The 21,959-nt window shown below is 35.7% G+C and overlaps 2 protein-coding genes across 2 annotated transcripts in view; one reads left to right on the forward strand and one right to left on the reverse strand.

The window, feature by feature from the left end:
* grm1a (glutamate receptor, metabotropic 1a) overlaps positions 1–840 on the reverse strand; it is a 34,825-nt gene extending 33,985 nt beyond the window's left edge. The window contains exon 1 of the mRNA XM_055187077.2: positions 676–840. The gene's annotated coding sequence lies outside the window, so the exon portion shown is untranslated. The remainder of the gene's footprint in view (positions 1–675) is intronic.
* Positions 841–3,411: 2,571 nt separating this feature from the next.
* cd164 (CD164 molecule, sialomucin) lies at positions 3,412–20,095 on the forward strand. Its single transcript, XM_073855378.1, has 5 exons — positions 3,412–3,516; positions 13,270–13,395; positions 13,460–13,564; positions 15,040–15,099; positions 16,557–20,095. Exons 1-5 carry the CDS (start codon positions 3,504–3,506, stop codon positions 16,727–16,729), a joined length of 477 nt encoding a protein of 158 aa, XP_073711479.1. The 5' UTR covers positions 3,412–3,503; the 3' UTR covers positions 16,730–20,095.
* The last annotated feature ends 1,864 nt before the right edge of the window (positions 20,096–21,959 follow it).

Genomic DNA, 21,959 nt, shown 5'->3' on the forward strand with positions numbered 1-21,959 from the left:
GATCAGCTAAGTTTGGCTTTCTCTCAAGGTTTTTTTTCTTACAAGGAATTTTTTCCCCTATAAGGGTGTGTGTGTGTGTGTCTTCACTGGTGACTGTTTATCTAATACAGGAAGGAGCATGGATGCCATAAAGGCGGCCTCTCTTCCTTCCTTTTCTCTGCATTGACAATTACCTGCAAGTTACTGCTAACTTGTCTTTATTTGTGAAAATGACCATTCTCCTTAATCTGTCTATGAAGACTTGTTTTCATTCTGTTCAGTAGTGGACAGTAGATGGGCAGAGGGAAGTCTGGATTTCATCTATGCACAAATCTGACGGAGCCACTGAATGGATTACATTTTCCAGCTGATTTGAGGGCCGTGAGCTGCTTAATTACTGAGTACTGGTGGTCACACCAAGTTCATGAACTTTCCAGTTTGGTCCATACTCCTCCACTGGGTGGCGCCATACCAAGGGTGCGTTTTATCTGCCATGTAAGCAAAATGCCTAATAATGACGTTGAAAATGATTATTTAATATCTTGTCATCCTCGCCGGAACCCTATTTAACTTGCACACCCCTTTTATTGGAATTAAGTCCTAAATTGCCTAATAATCCATTATCCCTATATGACGATGCGCGATATAAGTCAGTAGATTGAGCTATAAGCATATCTTGTGATTTACTCATCTTACCTGCATTTTGTTGTTTGTTGAAGAGACATTTTAGTGTTTGAAATGGACGCTCTCCAATGAATTAATAAAGTCAACAAACCATAAGTTTGTTGAAGCTGGGTTTTGCCCTTCAGCCCATCTTAGTTTTCATAACTGGCAACGTTTAGAGGAAGTATAAGACCAACACGTGGCAAATTAAAGCTTAAGAAAAGCGTAGAAATGTTTGTGTAGAAATTGCGGAATGTGGAAAGGCAGGCAACGCGAATAGGATCCACGAGGGGCGGAGCTTAGTTGACCAGCAGTTGTGTCTGATTGGTTAGATGCGATTAACCTAAATCTTTATTGTTAAATTGTACGTGATTATTGTGTATTTCATCTTTTAATGACGATTAAAGCGTTATTTCTGAGTAAAATGTATTGCGTATATCACTACTGACGTAGTACGCTGTTGTCACGTGGTACGTGTAACTTTTATCAGGCTTGTGACAGAAAGCTTTTTTAACGTGTTTATTTCTTTGTAAAGTGTTTATTTATTGATTCTATGCTTTGGCAATGTAAAGATTCCATTTACCATGCCAATAATGAATCTTGAATCAGAAAAGCAACCCATGTGCAATAATGACGAAACCAGTCAGGTGACCTCGTGAGCAGGAAGCGCAGCCACATCCACACACACAGCAGCAGCAGTGTGTAGTCAAACTCTAGACAGCTCGACCGAACCAGGACTGAGAAAATACTCTACAGACACAATGTTTTGGAGACTTTTCTTCGTGACATTATTATTAGCCCTGTTGGGATCGATCACAGGCCAAGAACCTGCCGTTGATGAGTGGATTTGTTATTAAATCTGTTTGCAAATGTAACAGTGAAACGGCGTGTTCCTGTTTGCTCAACGACGAATCAAAACAGCACGTCATCTTCATGGTGTTACTCTTAACTCGTGATTTTAACATTATAATGTGTTGATGCACTTCTCGTCACGGAGGTTCACCGATGTGTTTATGTGTATTTAAGTAAGATTACATTTAATGTTACTATCACTGTATTCCTCTCTGTCAAATTGTGTTAAAGACTCAAAAGGTAGTTTTTACCGGATTGGTCTCTTGTTTGTGTCACGCAAATGATCGATGGCCCGCGGTTGTTATGTAATCCAATAATCCAGAATTGCTTTATTAGTGACATTGGGCTTTTGCTTACATCTATATTTAGCCACAGAATCACATGCTAGATTATAAAATAAACCAGAGAGTTGTCTTCATCTCAGACATGGCAGTGAGACACAAACTGGTTTGTCCAGGCCCTTGGGTTGGACCAGGGCTGTGTCCCAAAACTTAACGTCCTGTTTGTAACTATGTAGCGTTTTTAGGCATCATAGGGACATTCAGGCTCACTAAGTTTACAAACTGTGTGTATGAATGTCCACTTAGTCACAAGACTTACTTGTCATCCTCCCAATTTCGTCTATCCACAGTTTCCCATCAGTGCTATTTTAAATAATATGCTGGGTCTCCAGAAGAGAATATTTCAGGTATTGCAGGGAATACCGACATGAAAACACTAAAGTGTACTTCAGTGACATTTCTAGACACTAGTGTTTTTGAAACTTACCACAGTAAAAATGTATTTAGTATTTACTATATTTAAAAAGTAATAAAATAGATACTATAGTGTTTTTAAACCTTACTACAGTAAATATTACATTCAAATTATACAATGATATTACTACAGTAAATCAATTACTGAATACTGTAATACAGTGGTTTTCAAACTGGGGCCGCAAGATGGTGCCGGGGGGCCCAGTTTTATGACATTTTATGAAATACAAAATAAAACCAAAAGCACCACTTTTTTGTATAATTTAATGTTTTTTTTTTAATTAAAATGTTGATTTTTAGAACAGTTTTTTGTCACAAATTTTCTTTGGGGGGCTGCGCAGGAATGCGCCGTACACAAGGGGGGGCGCACACTGAAAAAGTTTGGGAACCACTGCTGTAATATACATTGACAAAGTGTAGTATTTACTTTAATATACTAGTGTACTACATTTTTTTATTGTAGTCACTTGGTTTCTTGCCTTGTTGTTGTGTTAATGCCAAAAGATAAAGCAGACACACATGGCTGCAAATGTAGGTCAACATGCATGAAACATGTATTGGAAATCCTACTGAGTGGCATGCTCTTTGTAAAAAAAATGACTTTTTGTGTCCGTGTTTTTGTATAGTTAAGCAGCAGCCTATACACTTCTACAACATTTATTTATCCTGGTTTATGTTAGCGTATGTTTTACTTTGTATAAATGTTATCTTACGTCGGAGCCGATGGTGTAGTGGACGGTTCTCCGACATATGGTGCAGACGCACTTCCGGCAACCCGAGTTCGAATCCCGGCTCGAGGTCCTTTGCCGATCCCATAACCCTCTCTCCACCCTGTACTTTCCTGTCACCTCATAATTACTGTCTATCAAATAAAGGCAAAATGGGCCAAAAAAATAATATATATATTAAAAAAAAATTCTTAAACTTGGAATACATTATTCTATAATTATGAATGTATCACAGTCAATGTATTATGAATACATATGGGTTAGCATTGAACAATACAATTTTGATAAATTAATTTTAACCTAGACTAATAAATGCAGTTGTTCATTGTCAGTTTTTATACCCATTGTATGAATGTGAACAAATTGACACATATTATTGAAAGTGTTACTGTAAAAAACAATTACTGAGAAGTTTTAATATTTGTGCTAACAACGTGTGTAATTTAATGTGTGGGGTTTTTTTGCAGATGGGTGTGCAGTATTTACAACCTGTGATCAATGCACAAATTCGTCTTCATGCAAGTGGATGTCCTGCCAAGGTTAGTCTCTGCTTCATTTCTCATTTAAAGCTCATATAGCAATACTCAACACCTAAACACATTAATCAGACTCACGGAGACAAGCATAAGACGTTAGTGTTTTTTTAGTAAGAGAGTTAGATTGACCAAGGTTCACGGATATTGTTAACGTTTGTTTCCTGATACGTTTTTCCCATGGGTGGGAAGGCAATAATGTTTGAGTGAATACCATCCTTTTAACCTTCATGTGGCCTATTAGACAGTGCATTGTTTGTCTTAGCAAAAAATGCACGCTCATTTCACTAAAGGCATTTTGGCACCCATCTGATTTATGAGGATTAAATCAAACTTTGTTTCTGGCTAACAAGTGTTGGTGTTTATTTTTTCTTATAAAATCTAAATCTTTGCTTCTTCCATTACATGAAACTGGTCAGGGCTAAATGCTAAGGATTTTTTGAAATCAAAAAAGCACTAAAATAAAATAGGGCTGATTATTGTTTTGACCCAGTGAACAATCGGTAATCAAATAATAACAGATAATCAAATTGTGAGCAATGACACAAATAAATATTACAGAACAAACATAAAAATGAAATAAACAGTGCTCTTCAGGCTTTTCAGGTTGATCTAAAAGTACTTTACTTTATAGGTACAGAAATGTTGAGGTACAGAGTGAATTTTTTTGGTTAATGTTTGATTATCATTAAAAACAGACAGGAGTAGTTTTATATTGGTTGTTGTCACTTTATGACCAAATTAATGCATGGATTACACATGTGGTTTTATTTCTGAACTGTTCACGTAAAACATAACTTACTACGTTTATGAGGATAATTGCGGCACTTTGAGATAATTTGGTGTAAATGTGTCCGTTCAAGTGCAAGAAAACTCAGTATCTGCACGCTGTCTGAAACACTTGTCTTAAAGCTTTACTTAATATTTAACTAAATTGGCAAGGGCTCAAAAAGTGCAAAAGATAAACTTTCATGGCGGTGCCGCACTGGTCAGATCGGGCAAGTGACAATTTTCTTAAAAGGCCCGAGCATCATTCACGCTGGCTCTGGGCAATTGGGCTATGCTTATTTTTGAGCCCAGCTGGTAATTATATGTGTAACATTTGAGTGTCCTTAACCCGTATTGCAAGTGTTCTTGGAAAGATAAAAAAATCTGTGATGACTCACTATTGGAAATGTCCAAACTTAGAAATAGTCAAGGCTTAAAGGAATAGTTCGCCCATTTTTTCAACAGTACCAAACTTGTAAGACAAAACAAGATATTTCAAATGTTTTTTACATATAATGGAGGTAAGTAAGCCTCAAAATTTCAAAAGTCATGCTTGTTTACTTTATATCAGCCCTAAGGGTGAGCAAGCCAGGCCAGAATTTTCCATTTTTGGGTAAACTTAAAGGATTAGTCAATTTTCTTAAAAGAAAAATCCAGATAATTTACTCACCACCATGTCATCCAAAATGTTGATGTCTTTCTTTGTTCAGTCGAGAAGAAATTATGTTTTTTGAGGAAAACATTGCAGGATTTTTCTAATTTTAATGGACTTTAATAGAGCCCAACATTTAATACTTAACTCAACACTTAACAGTTCCCCTCAACGGAGTTTCAAAGGTCTACAAACAATCCCAAACGAGGCATAAGGGTCTTATCTAGTGAAACGATTGTCATTTTTGACAATAAAAATAAAAATATGTACTTTTAAACCACAACTTTTCGTCTAGGTCCAGTCCAGCGCGACCGTACGTAAATGCGTAGTGACTTAGGGAGGTCACATGTTACATATATAAAACGCACATTTGCGGACCATTTTAAACAATAAACTGACACAAAGACATTAATTTGTATCAGTTGACATACAACAACGTAGGAACGGTCCTCTTTCAACACACTTGTAAACACTGGGGCGGAGTTTCGCGTTCGTCCTCTGTGACCTCTTGACATATTGCGTGGGGTCAGCTGGCGCATCACGACCGGATCTAGACGAGAAGTGTATATTTGTTATTTTTATTGTCAAAAATGACAATCGTTTTGCTAGATAAGACCCTTATGCCTCGTTTGGGATTGTTTGTAGTCCTTTGAAAGTCCGTTGAAAAAGAACGTTGAGTGTTGAGTTTGGTGTTAATTGTTGGTGTCTATTAAAGTCCATTAAAATTAGAAAAATCCTGCAATGTTTTCCTTAAAAAACATAGTTTCTTCTCGACTGAACAAAGAAAGGCATCAAAATTTTGGATGACATGGTGGTGAGCAAATTATCTGGATTTTTATTTTAAGAAAATGGACTAATCCTTTAAAGCATAAGCTGTGGTCAAGAAACTGGCATTGGCAAGCTAGTTATGTTCTAAACAGATAACGTGTTACTCTCTAATGTGGTGTACAGATGATAGATGAGATTGTAAACCAGTATATGTCTATACAATTTTGGCCTTTTATCCCTGGAGCTCTTCTCCGTGCCTTTTTGCTAATGGTTGACATGAAATGATTCAGAAAGAGTAAACATTCAAATGAAGCACACGCAGTGTTGCTATGGTACTTGGGGCTTTTCAGGAAAAAAACAAGAGGGAAAGTTGGTATCATAGATGGGAAAAGAGGAAAATTCAAGTTACTACAGAAATGAACGAATCAGTGGGTGAAAAAGGGCATTCGTAACTAGAGGCAATGTGAGAAAAACTGCAATTTCATAATAAAATACACTGGAGAGAATATAATTTGGCTTAAGAATGCATAGATGACCCTGAGCTCTTCATTTCTTAACTAAATTCTCCTGTTTGCTTTATACAGATTTGCATTTGTTTTCCCACAGTAAATAAACATTATGACTGTTAGAAGATTGTTTTACATTTAGACATTTTGTCAGACATTCAATATAGTTAAACATACACCAGCTTTCCCCTTTGCTTTTTAATTTCTTAACACATTAAATGGTGCAGTGGGATAAATAATTTAAAATAGACAAGAAATAGAAATGGTTTAAAATGAATTACTTGTCTTTATATTTTACTGCTGTAGAATGCATAAACATTTTAATCTCTCACTGACATCTTGTGCATATGACAAATAAACTTGAAACCTGATTCATAGCATTGATTGATACTTTGTTTAATGCATAGCATTGTGCAAACATTGCAGTACAAGCAAAGTATTGTGTCTGTGAAACCTGTTTAAAATTTTTGATACAGTGTTGACAATTTTGTTTTTGGTTTTTGAGGCTGCAAGCAGGAAATCCTGTTGAGTTGTGGTTACTTTTTAAGTTTTGGATGAAATTTGCTATGACATGTTAGCAACATCAGAGTTTTGTGAGTTCAGATTAATAAGACGTTTTGTTTTGTGTGTAATCCTCCATCTCTTAAGCCTTAAATATAGTCAGTTTTTTACACATATGCAAGCGTACGTGCACACACGACCTTGCAAAGCCCATGCACATTGTGACAAATTGCAATACCTCTCGTGGCATACATCTCGTGTAAGACCTACACGTACGTACATTGTACTTGAGGTTTCAAAAATGTAAACCTCATTATACACACTGTATGCGGACCCTCGCATAAAGGGCGATTTATAATCTTGCGTAGGTTAGGCTATCCGTAGCCTGTGCGTAGCTCTGCGTAGCCTGACACGCACCTCGCAAAATTTTTAACAGCGCGTTAGTTCTACGCGGACCCCAAGCGCTGTGATTGGTCCACCAGAACCCCTCCCATCAGGTAAAAAACTGCGTCATAGGTATTTCCGTTTGTGACGGTGAAAACAAATAATGGCCAAGTTGAGGAGTGATTTAACTCAAACTGCAACAAAAGTCGCTGTTTATTTACATCCATCATTGCTGGTCTTCTCAAATTATACACAACAAGTTGCTGTTTCTTCTTCGTTTGTGGCTTAACTTGCAAAGCTTCTTCTTCTTTGGTGTTCGCGCTGCTACTGTGGTTACACGCGTGGCTACTGCCTACCAGCAGCCTGCGCGCGTGTTTGCACGTCGACGCGGACGACGACGCAAAAGTATAAATGAAAACCGACGCGGAACCTGTAACGACTATAACGAGCCCTTAAGTGTATAAAGGGGACTATACCGCCAACCTTTTGGTGTGCAAGGGCTACCACAATGGATAAAACGTACTGGAGGGCTACTTTTTGATATAGTCTACTCAAAACGTTTTGTTTTACTTGTTGAATTTATTTTACTTGTTGATATGTTTTATCATTGTTTAAAATGTTAGCATACTTAAAAGAAGCCAAGCTGATATAAAAAATATTTAACAAAATAAATATTAAACTTGAGGCTATTAATAGTATGTACTTTGACGGGCACCTCACAGACTTCCTGCGGGCAATCTGGTGCCCGTGGGCACCATGTTGGAGACCACTGCTTTACGCATTAGTAAAGTAATTCTTCTCCCATAGCCATTACCAAATTTGGCAAGTGTGTGATATGTGTATGTTAAAATCTAATTGTAAGTTGTTTACTAGTGTAATAGTGCTTCAAGGTGTTGCAATTGTCTATGCTTCCATTCAGGGCCTTGTTATGTTGCCAGATTAGTTTAGTTGTGCCAAAGTCATTTGAGCAGGGTTCCCACGGGTCCTTGAAATCCTTGAAAGTTTGTGAATCTTGGGAAAAAAATGCAAGGCCTTGGGAAGTTTTTGAAAATATACATACATAGATACAGGTCATTGAAAGTGCTTGAATCTATTAAGAAGTTTTCTGGAAAAAAGAAAAAAGCCATATTTTTTCCTGTGTAGTGTAGGATAATATCATAAAAATTCTAGACTTTTTAAACACACATGCTAAACTGTTCACTTTAAATGCTTATATCTTCTGTATGCGAATGTTGATTCATACCAAAATGCTTTTTTGCATAGTTGTGTTTGACACATGAAAACATCTCTGGTTACGTTTATATAACTCTTGTTCCTTGAGAAGGGAACGAGACGCTGCGTCTCCCTTGCCATACTTCCTGCGTCCCTGTAACGCAGTCTTTGGCAATATTTCAATTAGCGATATACTTCCTGGCTCCCATGTCACCATGTCTTTGTCGTTAAGTCTCACCATTGGTTGAATTTGATATACACATTCCGACACACTTACACTTGGAGGCGTCCCCAAAGTGTCACCACAGAAAGGGAACTGTAACAATGTTTTTTTGAGGGTAACACAATGTAACCTTGCTCTCACTTGAAATGTGTCCCCACATTTAGTGCTTGAATTTGAGTGTATTGGACCTGGAAAGTCCTTGAAAGGTCCTCGAATTTGAAGTTAACTAAGGTGTGGGAACCCTGTTCGAGTGTTCCTATATGCGATATTCTGTATATGTACTTTTTGATACCCAATGTAGTTTTCATTTTCTCACAGCCTCAGAATTGCATTTGGTAAAGAGATTTTTCATAACAGATTGCAGTGTTTCTAGTTTCCCTTAGGAAACTTTTGTAAACCACTTCCCTATAGAATCACTTTCAGTGGTTTTGTTCTTGCACTTAAATTAAAAGTCAGCTGTCTTTCTCCACCCACCGTGTGTGTATTGTGTGTCTGAGAGCGTCCTTGTGATGGTCGGTATGGAGAAGTGGTCTGACGGGATTGAGCAGGTGTAGCGTCTGTAACCGTACCTTCCCCCCATAACAAAGCAAGTGGTGTTAGCATTGTGCTACTGGCTCCTGGAGATGATGCGATCATTTTACACTGATTCAGTGAAACACAACCACACTGGAGTCTTTCTGGCCATAGTGCACACTGTTAGTATAAACAGTTATACAGGTGGAAATGTTTAAGTAATGATCAGGAGTCATGTTGTGAAATTTTATTTTTGTGTTGAGTTTAGGTTTAAGATATGTAGTTAATACAGGTTTACTGATCTCATGACTGTTTTATGGCTTTTTTGTTTTGAGAGTGAGTCAAGATTTCCAGTAGCCTGATGGAAACTGGTTGCTACAGGTGCTGTAAATGCAATCATTCAAATTATTCACGTAAATGTCTGGGTGTAGCAGGAACACTCGATCAGGAAGCTACAATATTTGACCAGCAAATATTGAAACTTTAAGAATATAATCAGTTAACATATTAACATCAGTTGAAACACAGAGGCAAGATTTAGCAGCAATGACCCCCAGACTCTTCCAGGCTGTAGTGTAGGTTACTTTAGTACAAGCTGTCAACATGTTTAGGCTATTTATGGTGCCAATAAACATATGTGACCCTGTCTATGAAATCTAGGCTAAAGTCTCGATCTAATTCTTAGATTAAGAGCATTAGTGTTTGATTTCACAATGATTTCAGGCTTTGACATGATCTCACTCAGGCAATATTAAAAATATCAATGTTATATATTCACAGAATGTTCTTTATTTAGGATGATTTCATGTAGAAAACAGTCAATCACAATAAAAATGACTTTAGTTGGTGTTTCACAGACACACAACTGTTGACTGTTAATGAAATTGTTTACCCATAATTGAAAACTTTGAGAAAAGTCACTCTTGGGTGCTTTATTAACCTCCTAAGACCTGGTGTGTCCACATATGTTGACATCACATTTTTTGTTGTTTGCACCATAATACTTAATTCTGTGTAACTGGAACCTGTTGTACATAAACGTGGACAATTACACTGCTTCATGCTTAAAGAAAAATATTTAGTTATTATATTTTTTGTTTTTAACCCCAAATAGCTGGAAGAAATCTAAAATGCAAGCCAAACAAAGCTCTGGTCTTAGGAGGTTAAGCATTATATTTAATCGTAAGCCATTGCCAGCTCAGTTTTATTAAATGTGCAAGCAAGTCATTAAATGTTCTACTTCTGCGTTTTTTTATGAAGGTCAAACAGGTTTGGAGCAGCATAAGGAGACTGTCCTCCCAAAATAACGGCCTCATAGGTCGTTTGTACAAACAGCTTATTACGACGTACAATAAAGTTTTAGGGATAATTGCCCTCTAGTGGCCAACAGCTCATTACAACTTGCGTTTATGTTTCAGGGTTGTTTGGCGTATGTGTGAAAAGATTAGATGCATTTAATTTTCTGCATTTGTAAAATTTATGGTTTTAAAGATATTTTGGAGCATATAATCTAATCTTTACCCTAAACTTACAACTTTTCAACCCTATAAAACATAACACACAAGTACACATTCACTGTATTTATAGCATAACTTGACCAATAACAGTTTGAAGTATTACAAACAAGTCGTGTTGCAAACCTTGCAAACTAAATCCATAAGGTCACCGGATCTGAGATTTACAGAAGATAGTGATCGCTTTTGTGTCTATTTCCTCAAATACGAAATATAAATACAGATATATTTCCTTATATACCGTATTTTTCGGTCTATAAGCCGCGTTTTTTTTTCATAACTTGGCTGGTGCTGCGTTTTACAGTCAGGTGCGGCTTGTGAAGCCCGATGTATGGTCGTGCGTAGGCTCTACGGCGTAGGTTATCTTTAGCTTGTGCGTAGCTCTGCGTAACCTGACGTGCACCTCGCACATTTTTTAACAGCGTGTCAGTTCTGCTATTGTTTAGTTTAATAACATACTTTTCCAGATTAAATGTCTGTTCTGAGGCTTGGATTTTGTGAATAATTTTCTAAATAAACGCGACGTATAGTCCACTGTGACTTAAATATGTTATTTCGTCTTAATGACACATTTTTCTACGCATTTTGCATTGGATTGGATTTTTGAATGATGCGCCCTATATTCCGGTGCGGTTTATAGTCCAGAAAGTACGGTACCTCAAATATTTTTTGTATGCTGTGTTTAATTTTATATAATAAATAAATAGGTACGTTATTTGCTTTTATACCATGTGGCTGTTGAATGCTTTATTCTGATTGGTTGAGAAATGTTCCCTGGGTGATAATTATTTTTCTGTAAACCGACACCTAACTTAATTAACCAGCAGGGGTGCATTTCCCAAAAGCATAGTTGGCTAACTAGGGTCATTGTTACCGTTGAACTCTTTTGGTAACGATAGAACTTTCGACCATAGTTGCTTTGGGGAAACGCACCCCTGAGCGATGTTTGTTGTAACCGCGATTCTTCTGATTGGTTGAGAAATGTTCCACAGGTATGCATTATTTTTCGATAAACACACACCTAACCTGTCAGAGCAATGTCTGTGGTAACCGAGGAATAAGCAGAATAATTGACTGTGGTCCTTTGAATGATTTGAAAATAATGCATATCAGTGGCTTATTTTTTGTGATTTATTTTTTATATTTTTAGTGTGTGCACTATTTTTAAATAATTAAATGGCTAATCATCAATTATTTCTTACTTATTATTGTAAAATAAATTATAATTTCATATAATATATATTATATTCATATAATTTCATTTAATATTTTAAGGTGCTTATTTAGTAAATGCATCTGTGGATCATATTTGAGGTAATGGACAAACAACCTAAATATTGGTGTTGGTTGGAGGATAAGTTGAGCAAGAGCAATTTTTGGGTGAGTTGTTCCTTTAAGAAAAAATTCTCATATGGCTACTTGTGATGTTAAATCTGTCAAAACCAGAATTCATTTACCATTATATTCATTCATCTGATTGACTGAAATAGTGCTTGCTTAGTCATTTTAAAGTAATAAACGTTTATGTGTTTACTTTCAATCATTTCTTGAGGCTGGGTTGCTGAATTTGTGTTCCCATATTTACAAACTGCTGAGAGGTGAGAATTGTTGAGGAATGTGTGGACATTTTTGCTATCATTTAGTGAGAAGGGAATGGTGGGGAATCAGGATGCCTTTAGCTCTCGTCTCAGTGTGATGATGTGACCGTATGGCATTTCTACACAAGAGCTTTACCTTTCACAAAACCGTGTGACATTTCTTTCCATATGATGTTTTGGTTTGTGGCCTTGTAGAAGACAATGTACTTTCAAACACAGCTTTTATAGGTGGGTTCAACTATAGACCTACTTTTTTGGTTTTAGTTCAGTAGTATGCATTTGAAAAAAATAGGAGGATTTTAGTTAATAGGAGGATTTCAGCTTTTTTGGCTTCTGGCTTGGCTTTTGCCTCTGGATTTGTTTAGATTTTTTTCTAAATGCATTTTTTTGGTTTTGTGTAAAATCAGAATTATATTGGGAAATATTGACAGAAGTGTAGGTACAGGTTAAATAAAGTTTTGAATCTGTAGTGTAAAAAAAGAAGTATAAGTTTCAGGAGGATTTCGGGTGTTTTTTTATTTATGTACTGTCACATTATAAATCTATTTCATAGGAATGAAGTGCAATATACAGGAATGGTAACTGCTGGATTACTTTCTGGAAACGTATGATAGCACAATATATTGCTAGCAGCTACACATGAATAACTATCATAACGATGGAAAGTGCATAACTCAGTGACACGTAAGGAAGACAGCGCTGTTCATAAATCGAGTTACGAAACAACACATAAAAATTCAATTATTGTTAACTTATATGTAGGTATTCCAGCTCGAAGCCAACACACACAATGCTATGTTTATGTTTAACCTAGAAACTCCTCTTAATGGAAACCAGCTGATTGTGACACTAGAGACTTTACTTCTCTAGTCTAAAATTTTTCTCTTCTTTCCCTCTATATCTTTCTTATAGTAGTATGACTGACATTCTGCCAGTTAATCGTTGTTTTTTTTTTTTTTTAGTCTCATTTTGCTTATGCTTGATATAAGATCTTTGAAATCTTTTTGCTGTGTGAATTTGTTTCTGGTTATCCAAAGACAGCAACTACCCCCCCATAAGATAAAATGAAAATATATTAATTTAAACATGTCTTATTTTTTGTCTCCTTTATTTATTTCAGATTCACCTGAAAAACCAGTTTGTCTTAATTCTACTTTAGTGAATGAAACAGCCAACTGCAGTACTGTTAACTGCACTGGTGAGTCCTGTTGTCCTGCCATCTTAAGCTTCTCCTTTAATAGATTTAGTTGAAAGATTTAATAGAAAAAATGCCAATTGTGAAGGCAGACACAAAATCCATTGATGCTCAGTAACTATGAATGTTATGTGTAATAAACTGTATTTTCTCTGCACTGTATCAACCGTGGCCCCACCTGTGACTTCCCCTGCAAATATCACCACCATCCAGCCTAACGGTAAAATACTTCACCTCACTTATCTTTATACATGAACTATGGCTCACACACACACATCCCTAATTAACTTGAAGCACACCAAAGTCTTTTTAAGGCAGCCGTGTAACTGCGCCACTATGTTTGCAACGATAAAGCAATATATACTGCGCATGCGCAAAGTCCCTCCCCCAGAGGATGACAATTGCCTCGTTTAACTGGAAGGTGGGACTAGAGCGGCCATATTGACTATTGCGATCTCCCCTATAGAGGTGTGCATGTGAAGTCACCTTTGGCGAAACTGACTGCGGTTACCCCACTGAGTGGCAAAAGACAGAGCGGCAGCATTATTTTTTTGTACAGTGTGAAATTAGCGAAAACCCGTCTAAATGGGAAAAGGCTGTTGTGGGATAGACTGTACTAACAGATTAAACAAGAATTCAGAGCTATCATTTTACAGACCAAAAAACACAGAAAGGAGATGTAAATAGATCGTTCATGCTAACTTCCACAAACCACAGGTGGGTTGATAAGTTGCTAGGGTCACTATCAAGCAGAGGTTTTACTTTCTACTTAAAAGTATTTTTTTAAGTATTTGTGTTTTATCTGTGTTTTTCTTTGGAAAACATACATTCCAAAGCATATTATCATAATTTTTACTCTCTTACATTTCATAAATACAAGTTTTTGTTTTACATTTAATATTTAAGTACATGAGCGTACTTTTACTCAAGTTAAAGTACACAATTTTAATGTAATTGGGTATTAAATAAATTTTAATATGCAATATTAAAGAATACACAGTATGATTCTATGCTTTAGAATGTAGTGAAGTAAAATTTTTCCACACTAATACACACTAATAAAGCATAGATGCTTGGAAAATGTAACTAATCTAACTAAGTATTGTCCACCTCTGCTATCAAGTCCAACTAAATTCAATTTAAGCTGATAATAGTCAGTTTTACTGGTTTTTTGCACCAGCCGCTATGAAACCCAGCCATTTTGTTGAACGTTTGCCACTCGACGGGGCGAGTGGTCACGTGGAAAAGTGACGTCAATGCATACCCTCTATTTATAGAAACAGCAGTGATGCATCTTGTTAATATTTAATATCTTAGAAAACACACACACACACACACACACACACACACACACATAACTGTGTTATATAACTTCAGTTATTTAAAATACCGTATGGTAATCAAGTAGCCAATCACTTAACATTGTCCAAGCACTCAGTTAGGTCATCGCAAAACATTTGGACCCTGTTTATACCTTTATTTATTTCTGTCCGCTTTACACAGTTTAATGAAGTGCCTTTCTGTAGACAATCGGTGAATCTTACCTCTCTCTCTCTCTCTCCTATTCGAGTCCCTCACACAAATCCACCAATATGTAACACCAAACAAGCTGTAAAACTTGATTTATCTGCATTTTTACTGTTTATTGTTGAGGAAGAAAACGAATTTGAACAGCACTTTTTTTTATCTGTTTAGCTACTACCACAGTGGCCACCACTAAATCACCAACAGTCCCTCCGACTAAGAATAGCACAATCACAAGTAAGTACAGCGCTGACGTCCACACCTCTTTCACTGTGACATAGTGATTCATCATGCAGCAAAGTGAATAGACAAAGTGAATTGCTAGTCAGACTAGTTATGTTACATAAACAAATTGCTTTTGTAGCAAGTTACATTCTCAATAAAACATTTCATTATTTGCTTTAGTTTGATCCCAAGATTTAAATCCCAGGGCCGGTATTCATAAAGATTCTAAGAGTCCTCTCAGAAAACTCTTAACTTAGCTTTAAAACATGTACATAGGAGTCTTAGCTTAAGAGCGATTCGGGACTGATCTGAGAGCAACTCTGAGTAAGGAAAAGACAAAACTTTTATCTTGGTGAGGAGGCGGGGTTGACCCCGTTGCTACGTGTGACAGAATCTTTTGAAGACTGTGATTGGTTGGTTGTATAAGAAGGAAGAAAAAGAGTGTTGTTTTTAAGTATAGGATCTATATTAGCCATCAATTTGAAATTACAGGTATACTTTTACCTATTATATACATATACATAAACATATATATACTGCATAAAAATGTAGGAAATATATAATTTATATGTGTGTGTGTGTGTGTGTGTGTGTGTGTGTGTGTGTGTGTGTGTATGTATATATATATGTGTATATATATGTACATATATGTGTGTATATATATGTATATATATATGTATGTATGTATATGTATATGTATATAGGTATATATGTATATGTATATTTTTATATGTATATGTATATTTATATAAAATAAATAACATATACTTATATAGGCTACTACAAATATATAAGTGCTGTTAATGTCATACTTAACGTATTTGATAGGAAATAAACAGCGACACAAGCTTCTGTAAGTTTGTGTGATTACTTTGCTTATAGACATCTGTAACAGACCCAAGTCATCTTTGCTGCATAGTTGCATTTTTTCTAGTTACCGAATCTGTTAATGTAGTGATTACTTTTATTTCTGGCGCTAAATTATATTACTATGTCTCTAATAAGATCGGTTACAAACATGATTCCTGCACGATCTAATGTGTTGCATGTTATAAACTTACTGTCATATATTGTGTGCAACATTTTTTGTCCTTTTTCATGTTTTGTCCATTTTCCCGGTGGCTAAAAAACTCTTAAGCCTCTTAAAAGTCCTCGTCCGTGCTCCTAACAATTTTGACATTAAGACACCTTTTAAGGGCTAAGATGCTTTATGAATTACTGTTTCTTTACTAGGATTGTTTCTTTAATTTTAAGAGTAAACACCCACATTTCTAAGAATTTTTTCTTTGCATTAAAGATTCTTTATGAATACAGGCCCAGATTTTCAATGTGGTCCCAGACTTTTAGAGCCCACTTTCAAAAGCCTGATAATTTATTATTCAATGTTAAATGCTACAAGCGTGACTTACTCCAGACTTTGTTTGATCTGCATAAAAACCTTTATGTTTTTGACCAAACTCTTTTCACAAATACCACGACTGCGTCGCCTACTTCAACTCCACCTCCACCTAAGAAGTCCACCTTTGATGCTGCCAGTTTCATCGGAGGAATCGTGTTGGTTCTTGGCCTTCAAGCTGTCATCTTTTTCCTTTACAAGTTTTGCAAGTCCAAAGATCGCAACTATCACACCCTGTAACGCACGCTGCCACCTGGAGGCACCTACAAAGCAACGCAAAACCCACACTCCACCCTAAAGAAAAAGAAACACAGACGAGTACACTCGGATTCATGAATCCTCTTTAATCACCTTTGTGTTTAGCCATGCATTTGATATTTCACGTGTGTGATTTGAGCTTTTCATTTGTTGAAGCCATAGCTCTTATCACATTCATGCATACATTTACACAAAAATACACAACATGCAGACTGATGCCCCTTTTTGAGAGGTCCTGCCACTTTCATGTACAACCACAGCTGCAACATAAACACATTTTTTCTCATTAGTTCATTGATAGTGGCTAGTCACGCTAACATCAAGGTGATTGAGACAGTGAGTCATCCTTGTTCATGCCTGTGACAGTAAATCTCTATTTTCAGTGTTGTAGGCTATTTCACGAGGGTCACTATAACAGTGTTTAAGCCGTTGCTATTAATAATGGTTCTTTATATTGTGCCCAGTTCAGTCTTTTGTGAACTGAGCCTTTACATTCAAACGAAATCACAAGAACCATCTCATCGATCACCCATTATCCCATATAAAATGTAAAAAATAATGGCTTTATAGAATAGGGCAGATTAGTTTTTCTGTTCCTTTAAAAAAAAAACACAAATCTGCATTTTCATCACACAGATTTTTGGTTTGTGTCTGTGTGTTGTTTATTTTTAAAATTTTTGTTTTGGTTGCCACTTTCATTCATACCAGTCAACATTTTTGCAATAAATTACATTCCCCCGCTTAGTTCCTTTTTGTTAACTAGCTAGGCCAAAATTCATCAGCTCTCAAAACTAGTGCAATCTGGCCTGGATTATAATCTAGATTCTTGGCAATATTAGAAAGCTGCATCGGTTCCTTGTTCATCATGCCGATTTACTAGCTATAAACTATTTAAAGGGTGTGTATAGGGATTAAAAGCCAAAATTTAGATCAAGTAATAGCTAAAAATAAGTCTCCGAGGAATTATTTGATTCCTTTGCCTGGCATTCAAACAGAGGCACTATATACAGTAACGCGAGGGATGGCGATTGTGATCCCATCCAGAATGATTGACAGTTGTGTCAAAGTGCCTTTAGATGCAGGCTCTGGCTTATTTGAATTGAGGTTGGGGAGCGGTGGGTTTAGTTCCTTTTCCTCTTCGAGCCTTAAAAGTGTGAATGTGTTCGTGGCGACCGGTTGTTGAGGTGGTATGCGTGCCAGGCTCTGCTTTAACCTGCTGGATAAGGCCGTGTTTGTGTGCCTTTCTGTATGTCCGGGTGTTTATAGACAAACGTATGCTTGTGTTAATAAAGTAGAAATAGTGTCTGCCAGCTGGACTGAATGCTATATTATACGGAGTAGATGATTATTGTTTGTCGTTTATGGATTAATGTTTTCCAAAGGCTTCAGTTTTCCACTGTAATAAAATCCTTGTTGCACTTACATTTTTAAGTTGAATCAACTTGAATTTATTTAAACAAATTTATATACTATTGAGGAGTTTTTATAAATTATAAAAATTAAGTTGAATTAGCTTAAGGTATTTTGACTTTATTTTTATAATTTATAGCAATTCCTCACTAGCCAAAAAAGTTCAAATTAATTGTAATTTCAAGTTGAAACTTAAAAATGTAAGTACCTCAAAGAATTTTTACGAAGGAGACGAATTTTGTTTCGCTTGCACGCGAATGTTGGTTAGATTTTAGCACTCCTAATTTCATCTGGATGTTCTAATATATTCATATGTTTCAGAAAGATCTCATTATGTATTTGCCCAGAAATTGATATTTGAACTTAAACTGAAGTCAACATTAAAACGTCTTAAGCTTTATGTTTGCATATGCTAATGTTTATTTTATGAGGCCTTGTGCTTAATACCCAAAGAATCTGAAATGTCCAAAAATGTAAAGTAAAGGATATATTTAGCCTATTTTATCTTTGAAACAACTGAACGTCTTAGAACATATCTGTCTCAGATCAACAGAGAGATTGTGTTATGCTACATTTTTTGGTTAGGGTTTAATTATAGTTTTCGAGTGGCTTTGGTTCGCATGTAAAGTGGACCCTGACCTTGCTTAATACCTGCCTTATGTGAAACAATGGCATTTGGCGTGTTTTGTTTGGTACTCTCTTTTAACTGCATTTGTCTACGAATCTGATGTGTGTGTATCAACTTTTCATTTTGTTTCTTTTCTCCATACCTGCGTTATGATGTTTAGATCTTAATAATCTCAATTAGCTTGCTGCTAATAACATCCTCTGTTGGTAACTATGTTATTTGTTTAAGAAGCGATCAACATTCTTTAGGTTGAAAATTTTAAAATGGCAACAATGAATAGTTTTTTTGTAATCACCGTTGGTGCTTCACTAGTTAACACTGAAATGTTAAGCCATTCTCAATTTTATGTTCATTGGGCGTTTCTGTAAAGATGACTGCTATAAGTTGTTGCTATAATGCATCTTGCTCTCATCACAGTCATTGTGTATTCACATAAAATCCTTTTGCTTAACCCATGCCAAATTACAAACACCATTTACAGTGTTTGGGTTGCAATTCTTTTAATAATTTACACTCTTTAAAGTCTTCATAGTATTGGTATCCTTGTTACATTTTAATAGACCCCATTTAGTTGCAAATGGATTTGAGTTGTACTAAACTGTAATAAGTGGCACATGTTGGATTTAAGTTGACAGGAATCAATAAAGTGTGCTTATGTTAAGAACGTAAAGTGCTCAAAATAGTTTTATTACACTCGGAGGACCTTGTTTAAATGCATCTGTCTAACGCCATTATATTTGCATGCATGCATGAGCAGATTTGCATCGAACAGCCATTGATAAATGCTACTTTTTTGCCAACACGAAGCTTGCGTTCCCTGCTGCACCTTTGAAGAAAAAGTGCCTTAATAATTTAAGATTAAAGTGAATGAAGATTGTTATTGTTTTGAAGACTTACATTTAATGGGACTTGATCTTGCTGGAATGAAGGTTTGGTTTATTGAAGTTGTCACTGGGTAATGAGAGGTATATATGAGTATTGCATATTGGCTGTGGCATCATTTTTGCTTTTGTTAAGAATCCAAATTTTGTTTTCCTGTTATGTTTTTTTTATATATAACTGAAATTACCTTTGGTCTCTTGTTTTTTTTATAGCTTCACATAAACTGCACACGCCACACCTACGCTTGTTGTTAAGACGCTTACTGTTGCCTGAAAGTCTGCCTTAATTGTTTTATGAGATCTATTGGTTTTATTTTTCTGGTTGTCTGGTTTCTTTAATTGTTTGTGATTTTCCTCTTGTTTCAGACCTGCATTTGCCATTAGGTTAAAAATGTTGTGATCAAGTAAAGTTGAATATTGTCGAACCAATTTAGCTGTTGTGTATTATTTTTTTCTTTGTGAAAGTTACTTATAATTCTGTAATGCATGCTTTCAATAAGGCATATAAACAAAAGCTTTGTCTTGTATCAGACAGTCTGTGTAACATAAAACAGGATACTAATATGAGTCTTCATCCGAGTGCGAGTATTTAAACTATATTTTATTAAAGGCTCTGTAAAGTCATTTCAGAGAATTGTTTCTAAACACGTTACAAATGTAAGAAATGTTTTTTCTGGAACACGTTACAAAGACTGAACTATGTAACTAATTGTGGAAAGTTAAACAGTTGTTTTCACATTTCTGTATTCAGAATTATTTGGGCGGGGCTAAAACGATGGCACTGGAGCCACAAAGCAAGACCCCGCCCCTGACGCGATCATGAGCATCCATTCAGGTTGCAGAGGTTATTGTAAGTTTAGAGAGATGCGAGTTTATTCAAGATTTTGATAACTTAAAACTTGATAACGTGGTGTGATAAACTGAGAACACATTGAACATGAGACTTTACATAAGCTTTTATAAAAATCACTGAATGCATCTTTAAAGAAAATTAGTTTAGAAAAAGTCCAGTTCCCTATAAAAGTTCAAAGTGCTCTTTCAATGAAACTTCTAATCACTGGACTATTTTTTAAATCTGTGTCCTAGAAACCTGTCCTTAAACTCTGTAATGTTTAACTAACAGGATATGCGGTCAGCCTGTGGTTCAACCACAGGCGTGCTTACATAGCCAGATTTCTGCTATTAAAAATAGTAATAAAGCTTTAGCTCGGATAGATTCAGTTTAACATGGACACATTTTTCTTTATACACTATAAATCTTTTAATCTAAAATTGATTAATCTTTAAACCATACAAATAGATACTGTCACAATCCAAGACTGAGTACTAAGCATCTATTGTATTGTGATATGTGTGTCGCTACAGTGTTTTCTGTACTCAAATGTTTTTCAGTTCATGGTCAGTTTATGCAATACTCATTTAATTTGTACTGTGTCAGTATAATCCAATAAGACTGTCTGCACAAAACAAAGTCCACATTTGATTGAATACTTCCAAAATATAATGTGATTGTTTCTTTGGATTTACACATTTGTTCTTTTTCATACATTTGTAGTTTCTCTCAAATCTGACGACTGTCATCATTTGTGTTTGTTTTAAGATAGATGTCAGAGAAAAGGATCATTTTGTTATGGAAACAGTGAAGGAAACAATGTGTCAGCTGATTGTAAATCTTATAATGCCACACAAAAGCTGATGCTGCAAGATCTGTTTTCCTGGTCTACATTAGTACATATTACCCCTCTCTTTTACTGTAAGTGAACCAAATAACGTGAGGCCATTTGAATATACATTGATAATTGCATAATTTAAGTAATAATGAATTTAGTGTTAAATCTGAACTTCACATGACATTAATGACAAGCGTTTTTAAATATTTGGTTATGTCCAAGCTTTCTGTATTTATACTACTTTGTAAATGCAGGGAGTAGATGAAGAATTGCTGTAACACTGTTTCAAAGTGTTTGTATCTGACCATGCTTTTTAATCAGCCAAAATGTTTTATTGATTTTTATATAGACAACATTTTATACATTTTAATTTAATTAGTGATTCCACCTATACACCAAAAACAGATGTGTTAAAAACAACACACTAAACTATACGGGTGATTCTCACGAAACCATTGAAACACCACGGCACTAATGATTTTAGCTTTAAAATGTGTAATATAGTAACATTAAAAAGCATCAGAATTAACACAATACTGTGTTCTACCTTGCACAATGTGTGATTTCAACATAAGAATTTATAATTGTAAATTTTATCTCATTTTCTGCTGAAATTCTCATTA

Source organism: Misgurnus anguillicaudatus, chromosome 18 (genome assembly GCF_027580225.2).
Source record: "Misgurnus anguillicaudatus chromosome 18, ASM2758022v2, whole genome shotgun sequence".
NCBI classification, from domain to species: domain Eukaryota; kingdom Metazoa; phylum Chordata; class Actinopteri; order Cypriniformes; family Cobitidae; genus Misgurnus; species Misgurnus anguillicaudatus.